This window comes from Sabethes cyaneus, chromosome 3 (assembly GCF_943734655.1).
Source record: "Sabethes cyaneus chromosome 3, idSabCyanKW18_F2, whole genome shotgun sequence".
Taxonomy (NCBI): Eukaryota; Metazoa; Arthropoda; class Insecta; order Diptera; family Culicidae; genus Sabethes; species Sabethes cyaneus.
This window is the reverse complement of record NC_071355.1, coordinates 195606661-195628621: the sequence shown is the minus strand read 5'-3', so window position 1 is coordinate 195628621 and position 21961 is coordinate 195606661. Positions and strand designations below refer to the sequence as shown.

General features: G+C 42.7%; 1 protein-coding gene across 3 annotated transcripts in view; it reads left to right on the top strand.

The window, feature by feature from the left end:
• Positions 1-21961, top strand: part of LOC128744411 (protein bark beetle) — a 63606-nt gene that overhangs the window by 28675 nt on the left and 12970 nt on the right. For all 3 annotated transcript variants that reach the window (XM_053841408.1, XM_053841409.1, XM_053841407.1), the window contains exons 3-4: positions 15439-15614; positions 15676-21905. In XM_053841408.1, coding sequence (XP_053697383.1) covers positions 15439-15614; positions 15676-21905 — 6406 coding nt within the window. The remainder of the gene's footprint in view (positions 1-15438; positions 15615-15675; positions 21906-21961) is intronic.

The window sequence follows — 21961 nt, the reverse complement described above, 5'->3', positions numbered from 1 at the left end:
TATTAAGCTACATTACAGCTTCAAACCAACTATTAGCAAGCCCGAAGCTTGACTTAAATGTTTAAGAACTGAAAAAAACGTTTTTATTTCTTAAATAAAACCATAGTTCAGCCACAGGTTGAATAAATTCAGCTAAAAAACGTTTGATCAACCTGAAATTGTTACATGGGTAGCGGCTTTCAAAGCTGCAATGGAGCTTGCTTAATAGAAGCTTTTGCGTGTTTTTAAATAACCAATTTGCGCAATGCTGGCAATTCTATTTTTAGAACGAGAAATAGTTTCGCAATGCTTTTTCAGTCGCTTAATCAACGCGTCATATTTATTTTGCTATGACCTCGTATGCTATATTTTAAATTTCGAATAACTTGAGTTCGTATATATAAGCTCATTAAAAATGCATGTCGTCATCTTTCGGGAATTGAACCGCCATCTTCTGATCCATAAGCACTCACCGTTTGATCCACCCCATCTGCATCTGCAGAACAGACAGTGAAAATATCTTTACACTTGAAGCAGTCGATAATGTAGATAACTGACAAATATTTTTGCTGACAGTCGAATTGCGAAATTCTATGATCTGACAGTATGTATGCTGTGAACAGAATGAAAGTTTGGTAATAGTTTGTAAAGCCACTTTAACACCCTTAAGCAGCTTTAAAGTAGTTTGAAGGCTGTGAGCCTAGTAAAAGCTTCTACTGGTTTATAAAGTCACTTTAATACGTTTAAGCAACCGTTAAACGGTTTGATGTTTATGGCTGTTTAGAAGCGGATTGTTTAGCAAGAAAATCCGCTATTAGGCTTGAACTGATGAAAAAGAAAACTTTTCCAATTAAATTCTACTATTTAAATTTATTCGCGACAGATACGTATATCGCATCCTATCGTATCGTATATCGATGGCAGCCTCCCACCCCCTGCAGAAACCACTTCTATTTAGATGCATGCAGTTTCCTACGTTTGCTGACTAGTAGGAATTATCCCTCTTTCCGCGCCACGAGCCAAGGCCCTGGCCCCAGGCCGCTGAGTCGTCCCACGGCCAACGTTTCAGTATCTCTGACCATAGCGTAGGATGGTCGGCCTCCCAGCCGAACATCCAAAGCGTGGGCGACGGCGGTTTGGCGGTCGGGGACGAAGTGACGGTTACGAACGAGATCGCTAAATCCCTAAAGGTGAGCAAGGCACCGGGGCCAGATGGAATCCCGAATATGGCCATTAAAGCGGCTATGTTAGAGGCCCCCGAGTTATTCGGGGCAGTAATGAGTAGATGCCTGGAAGCTGGCCATTTCCCGGACAGATGGAAGCGACAGAACCTCGTGCTGTTGCCGAAGCTGGGAAAACCTCCGGGTGTCCCCTCGTCATATAGGCCGATCTATCTGCTCGATACTGCCGGTAAGGTGCTGGAGAAGGTTATCCTTAACAGACTCGTACAGTACACGGAGAGTACAAACGGTCTGTTAAGGAACCGATTCGGCTTCCGAAAAGGCAAATCTACGGTGGATGCCATCTTGTCTGTCACTAAGACAGCCGAGGTGGCAATCCAGCGCAAGAGGACAGGTGAGAAATGCGTTTAATAGCGCTAGCTGGGACTCCATAGCCAACTCGCTTCGGAAAGTCCAAGTGCCGGTGTCGCTGTACAGGATTCTGGAAAATTATTTCCAGAATCGTGTGCTATGCTACAACACGGAGGAGGGTCAGAAGTGCGTTCCAATCACCGCAGGGGTCCGGCAAGGTTCCATACTGGGCCCGGTTTTGTGGAACGTCATGTATGACGAGGTGTTGAAGCTAAAGTTCCCGGTAGGTGTGGTGATAGTTGGCTTTGCGGACGATATCACCTTGGAAGTCTATGGTGAATCTATCAGAGAGGTTGAGTTGACGGCTGCCCACTCTATAAGCATTGTTGAAGGTTGGATGCGATGCGATGGAGGTTATCGTGGTGAACAACCGCAAGTCGGTTCGTCAACGCGGTACTTTAAACTTCTGGGAGCCATGGTCGACGACAAGCTCAAGTTCGGGAGCCACGTCGACTATGCCTGCAAGAAGGCTTCCACAGGTATTTCGGCATTGTCTCGTATGATGTCTAATAGCTCTGCGGTATATGGCAGCAAGCGAAGGCTATTATCCAACGTGGTCCAGTCTATATTTAGGTATGGCGGACCGGTGTGGTCATCGGCGTTAGGTACCAAAAGCTATTTAGCCAAGCTGGAAAGCACCTATCGTCTCATATGCTTGAGAGTGGCGAGTGCGTATCGCACAGTTTCCCATGACGCAATCTGCGTCTTAGCGGGTATGATGCCTATTGGTATCATCATCAGCGAGGACGTAGAGTGCTTCAACCAACGTGGAACTAGAGGCATACGGAGTACCACAAGATCGGCCTCAATGATCACATGGCAGCGGGCATGGTCTAATTCCACAAAAGGCCGGTGGACACATCGACTTATCCCGGAACTATCCGGGTTGGTCAACAGGCACCACGGCGAAGTCAACTTCCACCTGACACAAATTCTGTCAGGGCATGGTTGTTTTAGACAGTATCTGCTCAAGTTTGGGCAGGCGGAGTCCCCCGCGTGTCCCGAATGCGTGGACGTTGAGGAAACTGCAGAACATGCTTTCTTCATATGCCCTCGTTTCGCGGGCGCGAGAAGCAACATGATGGCAGTGAGCGGACAGGACTCTACCCCGGATAACTTAGTCCAAAGGATGTGTTCCAGCTCGGACGTCTGGGGAGCGGTCAATGCGGCTGCTACTCAGATTGTACTTGAGCTACAAAACCGCTGGAGAGCCGATCAACGGCGAATAAACAGCCTAACTGCCATAGTCCAGTAGTTATCTAAGCGAGTGCGTTAAGCACCATAGCCCCTCCCTGAAGTAATACCGATAAGGTGGTGCCAGGGGGATTGAGGCTGGAGACTCGAGTAGGGTTTTAGTGGGTCGGGTTCCTCACGCCCCATTAGGGGGGGTCGGGATACCTAAACCCCACTCCCTGAGTTGTCTGATAGTACCGTATCTTCTAAGGTGCTCAGCAGATTTCCCAACTCGTAAAAAAAGAGATTATCCCTTAGTTAAGGATAGCATACACCCAACGTTTGTGCAGGTTGAAAGCCGTGAATATTTTCGGTCGAATATGACGTTCGGCCATTCGTGTTTCGGACATTTGTTTTTCGACCATTCGTGATTCAGCCATTTGTGTTTCGGCCAATTGTAGGTAATCCACTGAAAACAGTTTTTGCTACTCTTTCATCGGGCATTCTGGTCACTGTGCACGCAGGCTGCCACATTGTACCACCTCCACCATATTTGTATACTTATTATACCTCGCATTACTTGATGTAGCTCGTAAAGTATTGATCGCAGAATTTCCACTCGTCGATCTGCTTCCTTTAACATCCATGATTCATGTCCGTAAGGAGCCATCGGGAGGATTAGTATTCTGTAGAGCGCTAGTTTTGTGCGAATCTCCATATAACGGAACTTCAGCTGAATACGTAATCCGTAGAAGAACCCAATTACCAGCTGTAACTCATTGTTTTACTTCACGGCCTACATCGCTGTCACATGTCACTACTTCATACCGTTCCTCATGCAGCTCAACCTCGGCACCAAAGCCATTTTGACCCTTCCGGTTTCCTGCCAGCAACCACGTACTTCGTTTTGGTGGTGTTAATGGTAATCCCTAACTCACTGCACTGGCCTCTTTGACTACTCTACGGTTGATTTCGAAGATATCGACGTCATCCGCAAAATCAAGAAGCATGCGCGACTTCGTGATGATAATCCTGTTCCTTTCCACGTTTGCCCTTCGTATTACACTTTTCATAAAAAAACAAGCCTTGGGTTATAAACGCCTTTAAGACTTGACCCTTATTTATCGACAGACATCGGAACCGGTTATTAGAGAGTAAAGACCAGACAATTACGGGGCTTGTGCAATGATATTGACTCAGCAGCACCGCCCAACCGAGATTCGAACGTACGATGACTGGCTTATTAGGCCCTTAACGTACCTCGAAGCAAACTGGGCAGGCATAACACCATCCAAGGCAATGTTGAAAGGCAAGGTTAGAGAGGGCATCCCCTTGTTTCGTTCCATCCAACGGCATGAAAGCGACTGAGGTGTCCTCCACTATTCTGAACCGATGTTAACCCATCAGTCGTCACCCGAACCGGAAAACCGTGTTTCAACCATCTGCCATATCTAAATACTGATTGGATAAAAATGGGATGAATGTAACACGGAAGAGATTCAAACATAATAACAAAAACAACTTCAAAATTACAAAAATATAACAAATACAATTCGGAAAAATTACAAAAATGACAAAATAACTGATACAGAACTAATACAAAATGATCCCAAATTAATACATAATCAACGCAAAATCCAACTTCCTTCGTGCTCCGAAAATAGTCTCAATTCTCGGCGTTTTACTGGCAAAGCGCAGAAGACGAACCGATTTGCTCTTCTCAGTCGGATATTACCTTCTCCAACAAGCGACGATTTTTTTTGTTTGGTTTTGCAGTGCTTTACTGCTTTACTCTACCCCCGAATGAACGTCAGTTTTGTTTTATCTTTCTTTTTCTGCCGGAGCACTACCGAACGCATGCTCTCAAGGTCTCTGAGCAAATCGTTTCAGACCATATAATAGCCTGTCCGAGATTCTCTTTGGGATACGGAGCAAATATTCTTTTCTCTGGTAGATAATGGTAGAAATAATGCAAAAACTTGTATGAAATAACGAGAATCGCATTTACAATCGCGCAATCGTAACAGCTGGTCAAGTCGCACTCTTTTTTATTAACTTCTTGGTTAGAAAGTTATAAAAGCGTCACTTTTTAGTCTGCTGCTGCCCACCGAAACACTTTCCTTGAGTGTTTCTTTACGTTCATCAGGATTTGCTTCGTGATACGAAATACAGTATGGTTCCGGTTATATCAGCCCCCGATTATATTTACACCCGATTATACCTACTTCCGATTATATCAGCTATTTTTCCGATTACGTCATCCCCAAAAATATTTTTTTGCTTGTTTCTTTCAAGTTATTTAATGATTTCTGTGAGGTGATACTTACTTACTTTACTTCACTTTTTCGGCGACAATCCGCTTATCGAATCCATGTCGAATTCAGCAGCCGTCTCCTCATTACTCGGTCTTGGGCTGCCACTCTCTAGTCGCCCCTAACACCCGCTGCTCGTCAACAGCGCTGATTTAACGGGTACGGGGTCTGCCTCGAAGTCGTCGGCCTCTGTCGGGTTCTCTGCTAAATATTGTTTTCGCTAGTCTCTCATCCGGCATCCTTGCTACGTGGCCAGCCCATTGTAGCCTGCCGTATTTTAGCCGCTTCACAATACCCGCATCTTTGTATACTTGGTATATCTCATGATTCTTGCGCCTGCACCGTACTTCGTGTAATACGCCGTCAAGAATTGATCGCAGGATCTTACGGTCGAAAACGCCAAGAGCTCGTCGGTCGCTCTCTTTCAACGTCCACGCTTCGTGGCCGTAGAGTACCACCGGGAGAATTAGCGTATTATAGAGCGTGAGTTTTGTACGGAGTTGTAGGCTACGGGACCTCAGCTGGCTACGTAATCATTAGAAGGCCTTGTTGGCAGCCGCTATCCGCCTTTTTACTTCACGGCTCACAACGTTATCACATGTCACTAACGTACTGGTAATGGTAAAAAAACGTAAACACACAACACACAGCAAAATTAGCGACTACCAACGCAACTTTTTTTAAATGATGTTTCGGTATAAGACAATTTCGATATAAGACATCTTTTTGAAATAATAAATTGCCTTATATCGAGGTATACCTGTACAAGGAAACAAACATAATATAGTGAATTATCGCGGACTAACTTCCCTCTCCCTAAGTTTTCTTTAAAACGCTGGGGAAGGCCTAGTTCTACTACACGAATCGAGTTTATATATCTCTCCATTCTTCGCTGGTAGATGAGCGACGAAAAACTGGCTTCAGTTTACATCACAGTCAAAACATGCAAGTGAATACTATTTATCCTGACAGCTGCGTTTGATCATCATGTCAATCATTCCATCCATTCCATTCTTAAAATTGAACGTCTTATTGCTTCAATATATGTACCTTTCACTGAGTGGCTTAATATCTTTCCTTATTGGCCGCTCACTCTGTGTCGTATTAGGCAAACGTTATGACTTATTGACGTCCATGATTTGAGTGAAGTGGGGATGGTATTGATTTTGTGACAAGTGGTGAAACATCGCTGAAAATAGGATTTCTATCACCACAAACAATAGATCAAAGAACTGGTCGCAGTGGTTCAATATCCCCAACAAGGAAAAAAGTGATTTATGCAAATATCTCATTTTTGACGAAAATAGTCAGTAGACCATTCTATTGTGGAAAGGCTTATATGTTTGTATTGAAATCATTTGCCATTTACAAGTCATAATGAGAGTTTGATTGCACTCTTATAGTGGGTTTTACGAACGCTTTTTGTCGTAAAAACCCGATTTAATCCATTTAATGGTGAAAGGAACCTATACAGTTATTGCTGCAGCATTTTTTATTGCTGTTTTGATATTAGCTATTTGACAGTCGAATAAGCAATTATACAACAAAAATGTTTGTTGGGTTCTGCTTTAGTTAACAATTATATTGCATTGAATGCCACGTCTGAGGCTTGAGCTTTTTTAATCGACAAGTTTCGAAAGCATTCGCAAGGTTGATGTATTGTGTAGTTTTAATTTTGGCGTTTTTAATCGGAAATTGTCAAATTAATCTCTCGTCATTAACCATATTACATACCACCCTGGTTACGAAATGGTTGAAATTGGGTGTGAACTACGGGTGGCAAGTCACTCAACCAATTTCACAGTGTAAGCGCAAGATGAAAATATTTAGATAAAATTAAAATTCATAAAAGCGAACCACCAACAAAACCTCTTGCTGACCGTGCATGTGTATGCTTTCACGCTCATAGAGTCGATGCAATGAACGATGACGACTAAGCAGAACCGCTTTCAATTATTCACACAGACAAGTGGAAGTGAGAGGGATATGAGACAAATTAACGCGTGACACTTCTAATAGTTCGTTAAAATTTTGTTTACGAAATTTTCAGTTCTAGAGTAATTAAGACGACGAACGTCAAAATTTGTTATGCAAGTTTAACGAGATTAATTAGAGGATAGGCTAAAACATGTTCCACTGTCAAATGGGTCAGTGGTGTCATGCTAATTACCCGACACTGTTGAAACCACTGGGTCGCGTTTTGCATAATTAATCGATTTTGTTAATTTTCAAGTAACTTTTAACATTGAAGGTTATGGGACTGCTCCCAAATAATTTACAGTTGCAGAGAAAATGTGTAATTTTTATCTATGATTTTTTCAAATCATTTCGTTTTTGACTCACATTGTTATGAAATGCATTAATTGCATTAAAACGGAGTGATTATAATTATTCTCAACAATGATGGCGACTTCCGCTTTGAATGATTAGCATACTGCTGCTGCCAGCACGTCTGATTCATCCGGGTGGTTCTGGTGACGAGCACAACACAATTGCGTCGAAAAAAGGTGCATTTTGGAAGCGTGACGATACGACGATACTGTGCTCGTGAACACGAAACAAAAATTGACCGACGACAGTGTTTCTGTTAGTTGTAACAGTAGCCCCCATTCATATGGTAATTATAATACGTCATGAAACCTGACTGTCCGATTACGTATACGTAATATAGAAACCATTCACGATCCGAATAACACGCAACTGTAGCAGGTGAACAGCCTGACGGTACGACAAGGAGTCTAGTTTCATTCATAAAAGTGACTAACGGGTCTGCCATTGTTAGACTGACCGGAATTCACTGTTGACATTGTTCGTTCTATATACTAAATTGTAAACAAAACTCGTCGTAAATTCTATCTCCTCTTGCTGTTCAATCTATCAACGTAGAAATTCATTGCAGGAAAAAACAACTGTGAGTCCATTAGTATCTACTCAGAAACGATACCACTTCGTGCACGGAAGAAAAGGTTAGGGCAGTCTTAAGATCAATTAAGACGATTCATTGCAAACGAACGAGGTTCTCCAATTAACGAAAGGTCAATTTAAATTGCATACAGTGGTAGTATGCATGCTGTCTGACTCCACCCGAGAGCACGCTGTTATTTAGTGAAGCGTTCAATGGTCAGCCCTGATTCACCGAATCCCGTTTGGTTCGTCCGCGCCAAAGATGGGTTGAGGTTAAGTGAAAAATGACGACACGGTCACGATACCGATCGGCCGGACGTTACACTACTGAGAACGGGAGAAATTCATTCACTTTTATGATGTGACGACTAGCACACGGCACGGTCCGGGTAATCTGGCAGCGTCGATCTGTGAAATAGTACAACGGAAAGCAAAAGTTGACGGGTATTCTTGGAATTTGCTTGGCTCGGCTGAATGAACGCAGATCAAGCCGGGGCCTCGGGCATGCACACAGTTTGCTTACGGTTTAGTTGTTGTATTGTGATCAGCTGATGCGAGATGGAAGGTGATGTTGAAAAGTGAGAGCTAATTGTGTGATTTTTTACAATGTTATTACCTTCACTGTGGGAAGTGGAAAACGGCAAAAGGAGAAGCGATACATATGTTTTCCATCATAAATACTAAGCTTAATATGAATTTATTTCTTCTAAATTATGACGCAGTACATGTGATAGTGTAGCACTAACAACCATTTTATAAACTACCTTTAGTGTTTAAGTAAACTCAGGCTGAATATTTTACTTCTAATACAAATTTGGCTTCGTTTCTAACTTCAACTCTAAAAAAAATCTGGTTCCTGCTATTTTTCTGTATTATCTCAAACACAAGTCATCTCAATCTCATCAAAATTATGTTTAATGATTTTGGGATCTTTACTCCTTTTTGTTCGAGTGTCGGCTTGTTATATGTTTTTAATAATTTTCTTCATCTTTTTGGTAGAATTTGACTTACTTCCGTTAAGTTCATCTCAATATTTTAGTTTATAATAATTCCTTGATTTAAACCTTTTTTTCGTTCTACAATATTGAAACTAATGTTAATTTTAGACGCAACGAAAGTTAACCTGGGATACCAGCGGGCCGGCTTTCGATCTGGAAAAGATTCGGCGAGAAATCGACCAGCTGAAGCTAATAGAGCCGCCGGAAAGAATCGGCAGAACTCTACAAAAATGGCCAAGAACTGCTAGCAACGGCACTTCACTGGATAATTTCAAGGATTTGGGTGGAGGACACTCTACCGGAGGAATGGATGGAAATTGTGGTCTGTCCTATCTACAAAAAGTGCGATCGGTTAGATTGCTGTAATTATCGCGAGACCGCGACATTACGTTGGCCTACAAGGTGCATGAAGTATTCCACCACGCACACATGTAAAGATTTTTTGACATTAGCTGGGGCCCTCGCTGAGGCTGTTTGCAGTAGGAATAATATCAAAAACATCAAATATCAAACTCCCGGATCCTCTCCGCCACTCTTCGCTCGCCTCTCACTCCTGCATAACCGATCCGCAGCTAATGTCATTCTTGTTAGTGACGAAACCGCAAATTACTTCATTCTCAGATTTTGTTGTGTCGTCTATCTCCAATAGCAAGAGAATTCGTAGGGTAGTTTGGGGCGGGTGCCGTCCAGTTAGCTTCGAGGTACGTTGCTGGTGTGACAAGCCAGTCGTCGTATGCTCGAATCTCGGCTAGGCGGTGCTTCTAGATAGAGTCAGTAGGATTTTTGCACTAGCCCCGTAACTGTCCTGTACTCTAATAGCCGGCCGCGAAGTCTATCGATAAAGAAGAGTCAAGTCTTAGAAAGACGTTTAAAGCCACAGCTTTGCTTTTTTTGAGGCGGGCTTTATTATTTTTTGGGCCGTGCTACTACGGATCAAATTTTTACTCTTCGACAAATCCTCCAGAAATGTCGACCGAGAGTACAACGTGCCCACGCATCATATTTTCGGGAATTTCAGGGAAGTATACGATACAGTTGAACGTGAACAGCTATGGCAGATAATGCACGAGTACGGTTTCCCGAACAAACTGACGCGGCCGATCCAAGCTACCCTGGAGCGAATGATGTGCTATGTGCGCGTTTCGGGGGCACCATCGAGTCCTTCCGAACAAGGGGAAGGACTGTCTTGTATGTTATTCAATATCGCTATTGAAGGTGTGATCCGGCGAACGGGCATCGAAACGAGAGGAACGATCTTCAGAGAGAGAAGCCAACTACTAGTCTTCAGAGTCTAGGAGGATTGGGTTACAAATATTGAGTGTCGAAAACCAAAGATATGGTCGAAGGAGGTTCCAGGGAAAACAGTGTTTGCCTCCAATGGACAGTGACTATTGACGGCGAAGAACTGGAAGTGGTTGATGAGTTCGTATATTTGGGATCTCTGGTCACCGCCAAGATATACGAGTAAAGGAGATTCAATGACGCATTCAAGCTGGAAGTCGAGCCTACTTTTCCGTACTTAAGACTGACGATGTACAAATCGTTAGTCAGACCAGTGAACTCCTCTACGGACATGAGATAGTAACGAAAGGTGTTGCAGACTATCTTTGGTGGAGTACAAATAGATAGCGGAGAATGGCGTAGGCATATGAACCGCGCATTGCAGGTACTACTTGGAGAGATTACCATCGTGCCATCTGGTTAAAGTTGAGACACTACGGTGGGCCGGCTACGTCGCAAGGATGCCGGACGACTGTGCAGTGAAGTCCACCGAGACCAGGAATCGAGGGGTCTAACGTGCTAGTTGGCTCGACTAGGTTGAAGCCGACTTGCGTGTGTCAAGATGAATTGGTGACGAGTAGCCTAGACCCGAGTACAGTGAAGAGGAATTCTTGATACGACAAGAGCCACCGCAGCTCTATGTTAGTAGAAGTAAGAAATAAGTACCAGGAAAATGCGACGGATATAGCGCTGGCTCTCTCAAGTCCCTATCTAGCATCTCCCCGCAGATCTTAGTAAAACTATGACGATCGACGATAGGCCAGACATGCAAATGCTTCATGCTTAATGCGGCTAAGCTAGAAGGTGTGAACTTCTGCGTCTGTCGCAGAGTGAGAGGCTAAATATGAACCGCTGTATTCCGCAAGCTATACCTAAGATAAGCAGACCTAAGATGGCAGACCCATCAGCGGGATCTTGGCATCGCGACCCCTGTAAGGTACTATACCGAAAATCAACTAGAGCTGACTTGGTTACTCGAGAGCTACATCGACACGGAGTGGAGATCGCAGCTATTTAGAAATTACAGTGGCATAATTCCGGAGATAGTGCAGTGCACCCTTTTCCAGATACTTCTTTCAAGTGCCACATCTTCTGCATTGGCGATGTAAGTCAGAACATGGAATCGGTTTCATAGTGTTGGGAATGCAAAAGCAACGAATTATCCGGTGGACATCAACTCGAGTGTAAAATATCGAAGCATTACACTGCTCAATTCAGCTTATGAGGTGCTCTCTCGCATTCTGTTCTGTAGACTAAGAACGTTAGCGGAATTCTTCGGCGGCGAGTATCAAACTGTTTTTCGTGAGAGTCGCCCCATGACGGATCAGATGTTTACCCTACGTCAGTCACTAGACAAATTCCGGGAGTACAACTTGCGGACTCATCGTCTTTTTGTTGACTTTAAGGCGGCGTTCGATTGCGTCAAACAAAACGAGCTGTGGCAGATAATGCTCAAATATTCCAACGAAATTAGTTAAACTGTTTTGCGCCACGCTAGATGGGTCAAAATTATGTGCCAGTATAGTGGGTGAAACCCCAACCGCCTTCGTGTCGATAGATGGACTGAAGCAAGGGGGTGCACTCTCTAACCTGCATTGCAACATTACCTTGGAAGGTTCAGTACGATGAGCAAACGTGGAAAGGAACGGGACTATCATCACATAATCTCATATGCTTCCTTGTTTTGCAGGCCTTTTAAACCTGCGAGGTTGGGACTTAATATTAGCACTGCCAAAGAGAACTTTGGAGTCCAATTGGTGTTGGTGCCGAGGTAGAGTTTGATGGGGAACGATATGAAGTAATGGAAGAATTACCCAGCAAACATTTTGGTCTGTATAACTTAATTCTAAATGAGATAAACGTCAGCATATAAGTTCTATCAAATCATATATCATGCGCAGAAACGGCATATACATGCAAAAGTGGAGGCGATATACATGATTTAGTTCTTCAGAATAATTGAAATGCCGACAAAACAAAACAGTTTATACGACTAACTGAATTGCATTTCGACACAGTTACGATAATATTTCTACTCTACCCTTCGCCTTTCCCCATGTGGTAAATGGCAAGTGTCAAAAATTGCATACAGAGCAGGCTATTTATAGCCAAATATTCGCCCTGAAAGTTAATGAGACAAAAAAGTAAAAGCTTTGCCGAAAAGCTTTTTTTCATAAGCTTCCAGATATTATCGACCTGTTACAATATTTAACTTTTTTTTCTATATCATTTATAAAACAAGCTGTACTCTCTTGGTTTAGAACCAAGAACCACCCGTACCGCAGTATTTGTTCATTACCTTTAAGCTACTGGCACATAAATACCTCTATGATATTTTTGCACATCTTAAACCGAACCGAAGTATATGTAAGCAATGAGATCGCATCTGATGCATTGAACATGTAAGTACGGATTTGATTTATTTTCATCCGACATACGAGTTTGTGTCATTTGTGACTGAACTACAGTGTCGTAAATAAGTTTGCATTTGATCGTTAATTTTAATGATAATGCTGACTTCATGGAATGATATGCAGTGCCTTTGTTAGCATTCCATGGTACAGATTGTTCTAAATATACATATTTGATTACATGGAGATAATATTATTAAAGCTCAAGTACAAAAATGTCTGTTATTTCAGAAGCCCTTAAAAAGAAATTAAAAGTTATTTAAAAAAGAATGCTGAACAAAATTGCTTACAACAATAAGAATATCTTCTTCCAATTCCACTTAACATTTGCATTTCTTCTGAAAAGCCATAAGATGCACTGATATTAAGACATTTAGAATAAGCGAAATGGATCATAATCTAGACTTGCTCAGTTCTGAAAAATACTCTCCTTGGTAAATTTTAAGATTTCCGTTCGTTCACTTACCTATCAGAGAAATATCTAAAAAATATGAGTTTCTACTTTTAACATTTTAACTTTTAACAAACGTTACGTTACGTGGTTTTAATATGCTAAAAAACAATCAAACTCCTCAAAGAGTGCTTTTTCAAAAAGATCTTTTATTGTCTTGTCAGTATGACTTAATCATTATATGCTTGCTGCTTAATATTTAGGCGGGCTTATTTGAATTGTTAACATTTTTATAATAGTTAAAAAGGTCATTGTAAAAGTTTTTCAAGCCAGATAATACTTTTTTAAATTTTCCGTCACAATAAAAATAAGTTCTATTTTAACAAAAGAAATAAATAGATATTTAAATTTAAAATAAAAGCGAAGAAACCGTTAATTTTTTTGGTTGATAAATCTGCATTAAGAACGTATCCTTCAAATCTCTCTATTTTTTTTTGTTTTTTTTGTAAAGAAATAACAAATTTGAACGTGTTTTGATGCAAACTATGTTTTAATGCACCTAGAATCTCATGATTATCACTGCTTGTATATAAATCTAAAACGATGTCATATAAAACATTTTGCAAAACATAATCCGATGAAAACTGTAATTAAATACGATTACATCTTCATGATAGCCATTGTTGGTAACTAAATCTAAGAAATCGTCATACGCGATATTCGCTAAGCATAACCCGATTATCTTTCGACCTACTTACGATTTTTACTATTAATTCGTATATAAATCATCGTGTGCATTACATGCGATGAAATTTACACATTGTGCTTACAAGATGTGTACATTTATACGAGTCCGATGTGAAATCCATTTATATAAGATTAAATCTCGACATGAATATACGATATCTGGTTTGCTGGGTAGTATACCTTGACACGCCCCTGATATGTGACATCGATGTAAGCCGCGAAGAAAAACGACGAATTGCAGCTGCGAATTAGTCTTTCTACGGATTACGTAGCCAACTAAAGTCCCGTAGTTTGCAAATTTTCACAAAACTGGCGCTCTACAGATCACTTATCTATCCGGTGCCCCTTTACAGGCAAGAATCCTGGACGTTAAAGGAAGCTGATCGATCAGTGCTTGGGATTTTCGAGCGTAAAATTCGGCTATCAATACTTGGTGACAAAATAGAAAATGGAATGTGGCGCAGATGCACAAACGACAAGATATATCAAATATACAAATATTCTAATATAGTAAATGTAGTAAAATGTGGCAGTTGGGCTGGACACGTGGTCAGAATGTCCGACGAAAGAGTACTCAAAACTATTTTCAGTAGAGAATTAGGAAGAGGTCGTAGACTTCGGAGTAGATGGATGTGCGCCGTCGCGTTTTTATAGGATCTGCTTATGTTTGCTTGTCTATGTTACTATGTCATTTCGTTATGCAGAGAATGGCGGTAGAGATTCCTATATGACAGTAGAGTATTGACAGTACAGTAGAGATTCCTCTACAGGCTAGACAAAAAGTTCATCTTCTTTCGCTAGAGTAATGCAGGAAAATAGGACGACTTGCAGCTATTTAATGTACTGTATGAGTGAATGGAATGAATGCAATGAATGAGCTTCCTAATAATGTTCCAACTATATATCGTATGAATGACATTACATGATACATTCATAAGAAATCCATAAAAATTTCGTTGCTTTTAACATAAAATGGATTAAGTGTTCATACATTCGTGGTCCTCATCAAGTGCTCTTGTCAGGCCGGGCCCTCCTACAATATCAAAATTTGTTCGTCGTTAGACGTCAAATCAATCTATTGTTGAATTTCGTGATTTTGGATTGGTAATTGGTTTTTTAAAATGTGGAAAAATAGAGTTGCGCTAATTGAAATGATTGCTAAAATTATGCCGTAAACAATATCAAAACCGGAGACTTTTCCAAGAGAAAAAAATAATCGTTTTATTACAAACTTAAAGATCGTTTTTGAAAGCAACCAAACTAAAGTTATTTATTTTAACCGCGCACACTGCATACCGATCTGCATTGCAAACCCGAGCGAGCTGCAATTGCGGAGGAAAATTTGTTGCAATCATCTCACCGTTTCATTTACACATTCCGCGGAAATTCACTTACCACGGAACGTGTGCAACGGTGGTGGAGGCTTTTCGCTATCCATCTTTACGCCATTCGTACTCGAACTTATCATAACTCGGTTACTGTTACACACTCGCGCGCTGTACGCTTTCGATTTTTTCCTGCTCTAGTCTCAGTGCTCAGCTGACCGGCCATACATAGGGGCTTTAAGTAATGGAACATAATTACCACATGTATGCAGACGGTCAAAGTGCACTCATTCATCTTTGTTGTTTTTTCTATTTTTTTAAATAGGGTACATCGGAGAGCAAAATAATTTTCACCTCGTTACCTAACTCTGGCTATAAGGATGTCGTATCGGATCCTAGGGAGGTCGGAGCGCGACTGGTTGATGGACCGAGTCCTCTGATTGGTCGATTGCAGCTTTTGAACAATGGAAAATGGCGTTCCGTTTGTACGAACTCAAAAAAGTAAGTTTTAATGTGTTTTTTTAAGCGGAGCAAAGACCCTAATGAGTGAATCTTATTTCAGTTGGACAATAGCCGACTACGAGACCACATGCCGGCAGATGGGTTACAAAGGCGGTCGGTTCTGGAATTGGATGGATCGCATTCAAAACTACGAACCGAGATTGCTGTATGAGGATCCAAGATGCTCAGGAATTGAAAAGGGATTGTTTGAGTGCGCCTGGAGTTCGAGACAGATTGGATCGGGAGTTTGTGACTATCACAGCGATATTGGTGTTCAGTGCTTGGCCCTGTTCGATCAAGTAACTCCCCATTGGCGAGGCATTCGATTCGAGAACGCTGAGAGCAAGGAAACGCTTGCGCACAATCATATACTGTACGACTTTATATCTTTATCGGAGCTAAGGAATGTCGAGATTATTCGAGCTGGAACAGGACGAGGTGGCAGCGCTGAAGCTGCTATATCGGTTATTGGGACACCCCCCATTCTGGACCACGTGGTTATCGATCATTCCTCGTTCACGGGAATTAACATTACCAAACACGATGCAGCATTTATTTTCAAAGATGTAACTGTACGAAGAAGCAGAGGATTCGGAATATTCGTTAACTCTAGCTACGGTTCTACGTTACTCGATGGGGTGACTATTAGCGAGAATGGAGCTGACGGCATTCGCTACGTGGGTCACGATTTACGAGCGAGCGAGCGAACGGACCGCAGTAAAGTGTTTGACTTTTGCACTCTTACGACTACGGCATGGCAAATCTATCCGCTGCATTTATCATTTGAGCAGTCCCAATTTGCCCTATCCCATAAGCAGTGCGCTCAATCTTTAACGACCGGGTACGGTTATGTGCTTACGTTCCATTTTGTCTACTTTGAAATGGCTCGAAATGAAAGTGCTGTTGTTCAAATTTATGATGGAATGTCGGAAAACGATCGCCTGCTGGCATCTTGGAACATTCGAAACTCAACTAGACCACAAAGTGTAACCAGTACAAAGGAGAAAATGTTTATCAAATTTAGAGCAGATCCTAGGAGTCAGGTGCTAGCACATTTTCGCGTGACAGCCGGGGTTACGAAAGCGTATGATCTCAACGTAACGCAAGCCACGATCGTTGACAACGGAGGTCGTGGTATTGCTATCGATAATCTCCGATCGCAGGTTCACGTTCACGCTTCAACGATCTCAAACAATAAGCACGCAGCAGGTCTGCATGTCACCAGTGGTGCCGGCGATGTGAATGTGACCGACTCGAAGATCAGTTTTAATGTTGGCGACGGTATCAACATAACCTACTACGGTGGAAATCGGAACATCTCCCGGAGCTCAGTGAGTTCGAATAGGGGGTATGGATTTGCCGTTTGGTTGAACCAAACCACCAAAGATCGGCAGGAGTTCCTGGAGTTCAACCAAACCACCACGATCGAATACTCAAATATCGTAAAAAATTTGGAGATTTCCATTTTACACGGTAACTACTGTGGAGATTCGTGGGTTAACATAACCGGAAATTGGTTTAACGACAGCACTAACAATGCAATAGATATTCAATCGTGCTGGTTTGATACGATCGATAAGAGAAGACTGAGACTTCAGATTGGCCATAATACATTCGAGCATTTGAGCAAGATTGGGATCGTGATTAGTCCGATCCTCAACTTAGAGGGAAAAATAGAGTACAATCATTTTCTGAAAGGTAAATATGGAGCTTTGTTAACAAGGAACAAACCGTGGGAGGAATTTAGGCATCTTCCAGTGCGTTTGGTGGTGCAGCACAATCACTTTATGTACAATAAAGGCATTTACGTGGTATCTCTAGGATTGTCCCCGAATACGGACAATAAAACTCAATGGTTACTGTTCACTAGGAACTTCGTCAAGGGTAACAGAATTCAGGAGACGTTCGGTCCTCTTGAAGACGAAGGTGAAGGTTTGGGTGGTGAAGGTCGTCTAAATCCTAGATCACGTGTAGCAGCACCAGTGGTGATATCATCCAACAACGTTGACGTATACCGCAATATCATCTCAAATTATGAGTCAAAGTATGAAGTTGGATCTCAACTCTCGGATCAAAGTAAGGCTTTGAACGTGACCTACAATTGGTTGGGATACCAAGAAGAGGAGAGGATCTACGAGCGGCTGTTTCATCGTAAGGACCGATATGATCTCGCCAAAATTGAATACTTCCCATACCTGTTGCATCATTCCAATCCCGGGACGCAAACCATTGCTCAGTACGCTAAGTTTGTACCATTCTTCTACAAGGAAGGTAGCGATCGAATCGGTGGAGAAGTCGATGGTCAGGAAATACTTCCTTCCGGTAGCTATACCGTGGAACGGGATATTAATGTTCGACCGGGTGGAAAACTGATCCTTAACTCCGGTGTGATTCTAAACTTTGCACCTAGTGTAGGTATGATGGTGACTGGAAAGCTGGAAGCTCGTGGTCGTAAGCCCGATGACATTCTATTCACACTGAAGCGTGAAGCCGTCATGACCGATAATGATACCACGGAAGCCATCATGGTTGATCCCGATATGGCAATGGACATTGAAACGGAACGCATCACGGATTTGGAATCTACCGAACCGCAAGTGCCGAAAGTTCCTGTACGTTTGGTTGGCGGTGCCAGTGATCATGAGGGTAGATTGCAGATCTACCTTGAAGGTCGCTGGGGAACGGTTTGTGACTACGGGTGGACAATGATTAATGCGGCGTTAGTTTGTCATCAGCTCGGACTTGCTCTTAATCCACTGGATTGGAGATTGCAGCGATCAGAAGTTCCAGGTGCTGGGACTTCTGAGGATGTGCTCCTTTCAAATGTACGCTGCACTGAGCATGACATCGACATAACCGATTGTCGTGCAGAACGAGCGTCACAGGGTGAGTTTGAAAATTCCTGCAATCATGAGAGTGACGTTGGCGTCAGGTGCTACGAAGGTGCGTGGGCTGGTTTGCGGTTCGGAGTGCTAGCGGAACGAGCGGACCTTCAGTACATAACCATCGAAAAGGCTGGCTTGTTTGACTACATGACCAATACCTTCAAACCGGCACTGCAGATGGATTTTGCACGTCACAATTTGGACAGTATAAGAGTGGTGGAGAATCTTCAAGATGGCTTGGGTGTCATCTATTCTGATATTTATGCAGGATCCTCTGTCAACAACATAAAAAACTCGGAGTTTTCGGCCAACCGAGGTAACGGGATCAGTATTAAACAGCTGGGTCTGAAAGTGCACGGAAGCATCATCAAAGACAATAGAGGGTCAGGTATCAGTCACGATTCTGTAGTGTCGGCTATGGAGCAGCGAGAGATCACAAGTTGGTTCAACATGGTGCCCGATTTTAACATTGATGATTCGGATTATCGTCCAATAATGCTACCGCGGGACTCGCAAAACATCGACATCGACCAGTGGCAGATCAAACACATTATCACGCAACCCGTAAACGAAGAACCAGTAGAAAAGCTAATAACAATCCGATGCCAGCCGGGGTATGTTATCGGTATCCAACTGTTGAACCCAATTGAAAACCGATCCACCGAAAATATTTGGATTTACGACTCCCTTGCTGGAAGCAGCAATTCTGACATTTGGCAGGTGAAGCGAGATATTTCAGCATTTCCTCTAACGACAAGCAGTTACGGAGCAATTCTTCACTACAAAAGCGGTCACAATGCCTTGGGAGGTACAGTCCTGGTTCTGCGTTCTATTCAGGCTCCCGTTCAGAACATCTATAATCGAATCGTTCGTGGTCCGGTACCCACGTTACAGATTACGGCAACAAAAATTCAACGAAACTTTCGCGGCCTCACCGGAACCTACTACAATCGATACCTTGGCGAAAAGAGCGAACTCTATCTGCGTAAGGCAAATGAATCGATGAAGTTGGTTAACTGTGAAATCAGTCACAACCGGCAGGAGGCGATTTTTATTAACTCGCCGTTCTGGGATGTGCACGAGAGCAATATTTCGGAGGTAACGATTCATGTTAACAACAGTATGATTCGTGATAATGGACGAGGGATACGACAGTTTTCGAGGGATCTTCGATCGTCCAATAATTTGTTCCACTATGTGCTGCAGGATACGACCATTGAGAGTAACTCTTTCGGCGGGTTGGAGCTGAGCTTGCCGTATGTGTGGCAGTATAACGAGAATTTCACCCATTCGGTGTTCCTTGGAAACGATACTTGGGTTAGAAATCGGCGTTTCGGAATAGTGATAGATGGACACTACGCTGGGGTTAATATTTCTTCGAACATTTTTATGGATAATGTTTGCGCTCACGGATTGATTGGCTTGAAAGGTATGGAGAAGAAGCTACGAATTGATAACAACCGGATTGTGAAAAATTCCGGAAAGTATCTGGTGGAATTCAGATCGGACAGTCAGAGTGAGATCCTCGGTGAAATTCCGGCAATCTTTGCCTTCAATCACATCGAAGGCAATGAGAAAGTGATTTCAACCCGGTCGGAAATGAGGAACTTCATTCGGGGAGATCGGGGCAATGCCAAGGATCCGACCTGTGTGATTGGTTTTGGAGGTATTCAAAAGGTTAAGATCTACCGAAATGTGATTTTCAACAACCAACAGGATTATGATTTAATTGCTGGTATCAAATCGGCTAGATTGAATAGTTTCGTTGATGTTCGGGAAAATTGGTGGGGATCACAGGATGAAGAGTACATCAAAGCACGAATTTTCGACTTTGATGATTGGAATAATCATGCGGAGGCACAGTATAGGCCGTATTTGATTGAGGACAATATCTACGGAAGTGAGTCGGTGACCATCTCGAAGAACAGAACTGTCGATCTGGATAATCTTGGCGGGAGAATTTTGGAGGATATTTCGATCTACCGAAGGGAGCAACCGTATGTGATCAAGGCGGATATCACCATTATGCCTGGAGTTACGATGAATATTTACCCGGGAGTTGTTATGGAGTTTGCTCCGAATGTTGGAATTCTAGCTTTGGGAACATTGATCGCTCGAGGCACTCGCGATGGAGAAATTGTGATGAAGCCTATTGAAAATGCGTTGGAGCAAATAAATCGCGTGGAAAGATCCATGGAAAATATGGTCAACTATGATTCTATCCGTCTGTGTACCAATAGGAATTGCTCGGGAAGTGACCAAGAGAATGAAAAAATCCGGGAAGGATTCTTGGAGTATTACAATCACACTACGTTACAGTGGATTCCTATTTGTGATCGTCGATTTACTGAGCGTAACGCTCAAGTTGTGTGCCGAGAGCTTGGATATGATCCACTAGACATCTTTATAGGACATGATCGCAGGATCGAATTCCACACGAACTCACTGACACGAATTTGGACTTGGGTGGAACCAATGGAATGCCATGGCGATGAGCTGCGTTTGGAAGAATGTCCGGAGCGGTTGAACGGTCAGTTGTACGGTAGGCGTCACGAGTGTCAATGGTTTTCGGACTTCGTGTTCATCAGTTGCAACGGGGAGCCGGAGGAGAGAAACTACTGGGGCGGAGTTCGATTTGCTAACCCCGATTTTGAAGCCAGTATGTACGAGCACAGGATTCATGATGCCATCACTCATTCAAACTCCAGACGGATCGAGAGTATTATGGAGTTTGTTCGTATCGAACGAGCTGGAATGCTGCATGGGGAGAAATCCCCCTCAGTTCAGACTATAGCGAAGAATCCCAGCATCAGTTTCGTATCAATTCGAAATAGTGCTCATCACGCTGTGAACTTGGTTTCGCCAAGTGATACGATTCATTTGAACTTCTTGAACATCTACAGAGCTCTGGGACAAGGAATCAATGCGATTTCTTTGACAGGAGAAGGACGGGAGAGTGACGAATCCAGTTACAGTCCGTTGAAGGATCTGGATCTTCCGTATAATTTGTTCTCGATGATTGATATCTGTGATACCAATAAGGAGATCACTCTTGAGGAACGGGTTCTAGTATACTACAAATATGACAACAACCCTGTCAATTGTGTCAAAATCTTCAAAAGTGCGTACCGAGTTAAACCACTAGGTTTTCGTCTGTTGCAATCGAATTTGTTCAATCACTCGAAGGAATACGGACGCAGGGATATGATACAACTGATGGACGGTGATATCTACAATATCTCAGCGAAAGTAATTGGCGTTGTTGATGCGGATTCCTTGAACCAGAAGCGATTGTTTAAAACGGAAGAGCCTGCATTGAGTGTTCGACTGATCGCCAGTGGAGCTCCGTCACGTCACGGATTCATAGCTGAGGTTGTCACGCTGCCTATTTCCGCCATTGGCTTTAGTAAGGACTCTAATTCTCTTTTGAAATTTCACTCTTAATAAGGTATGCTTTGTGGT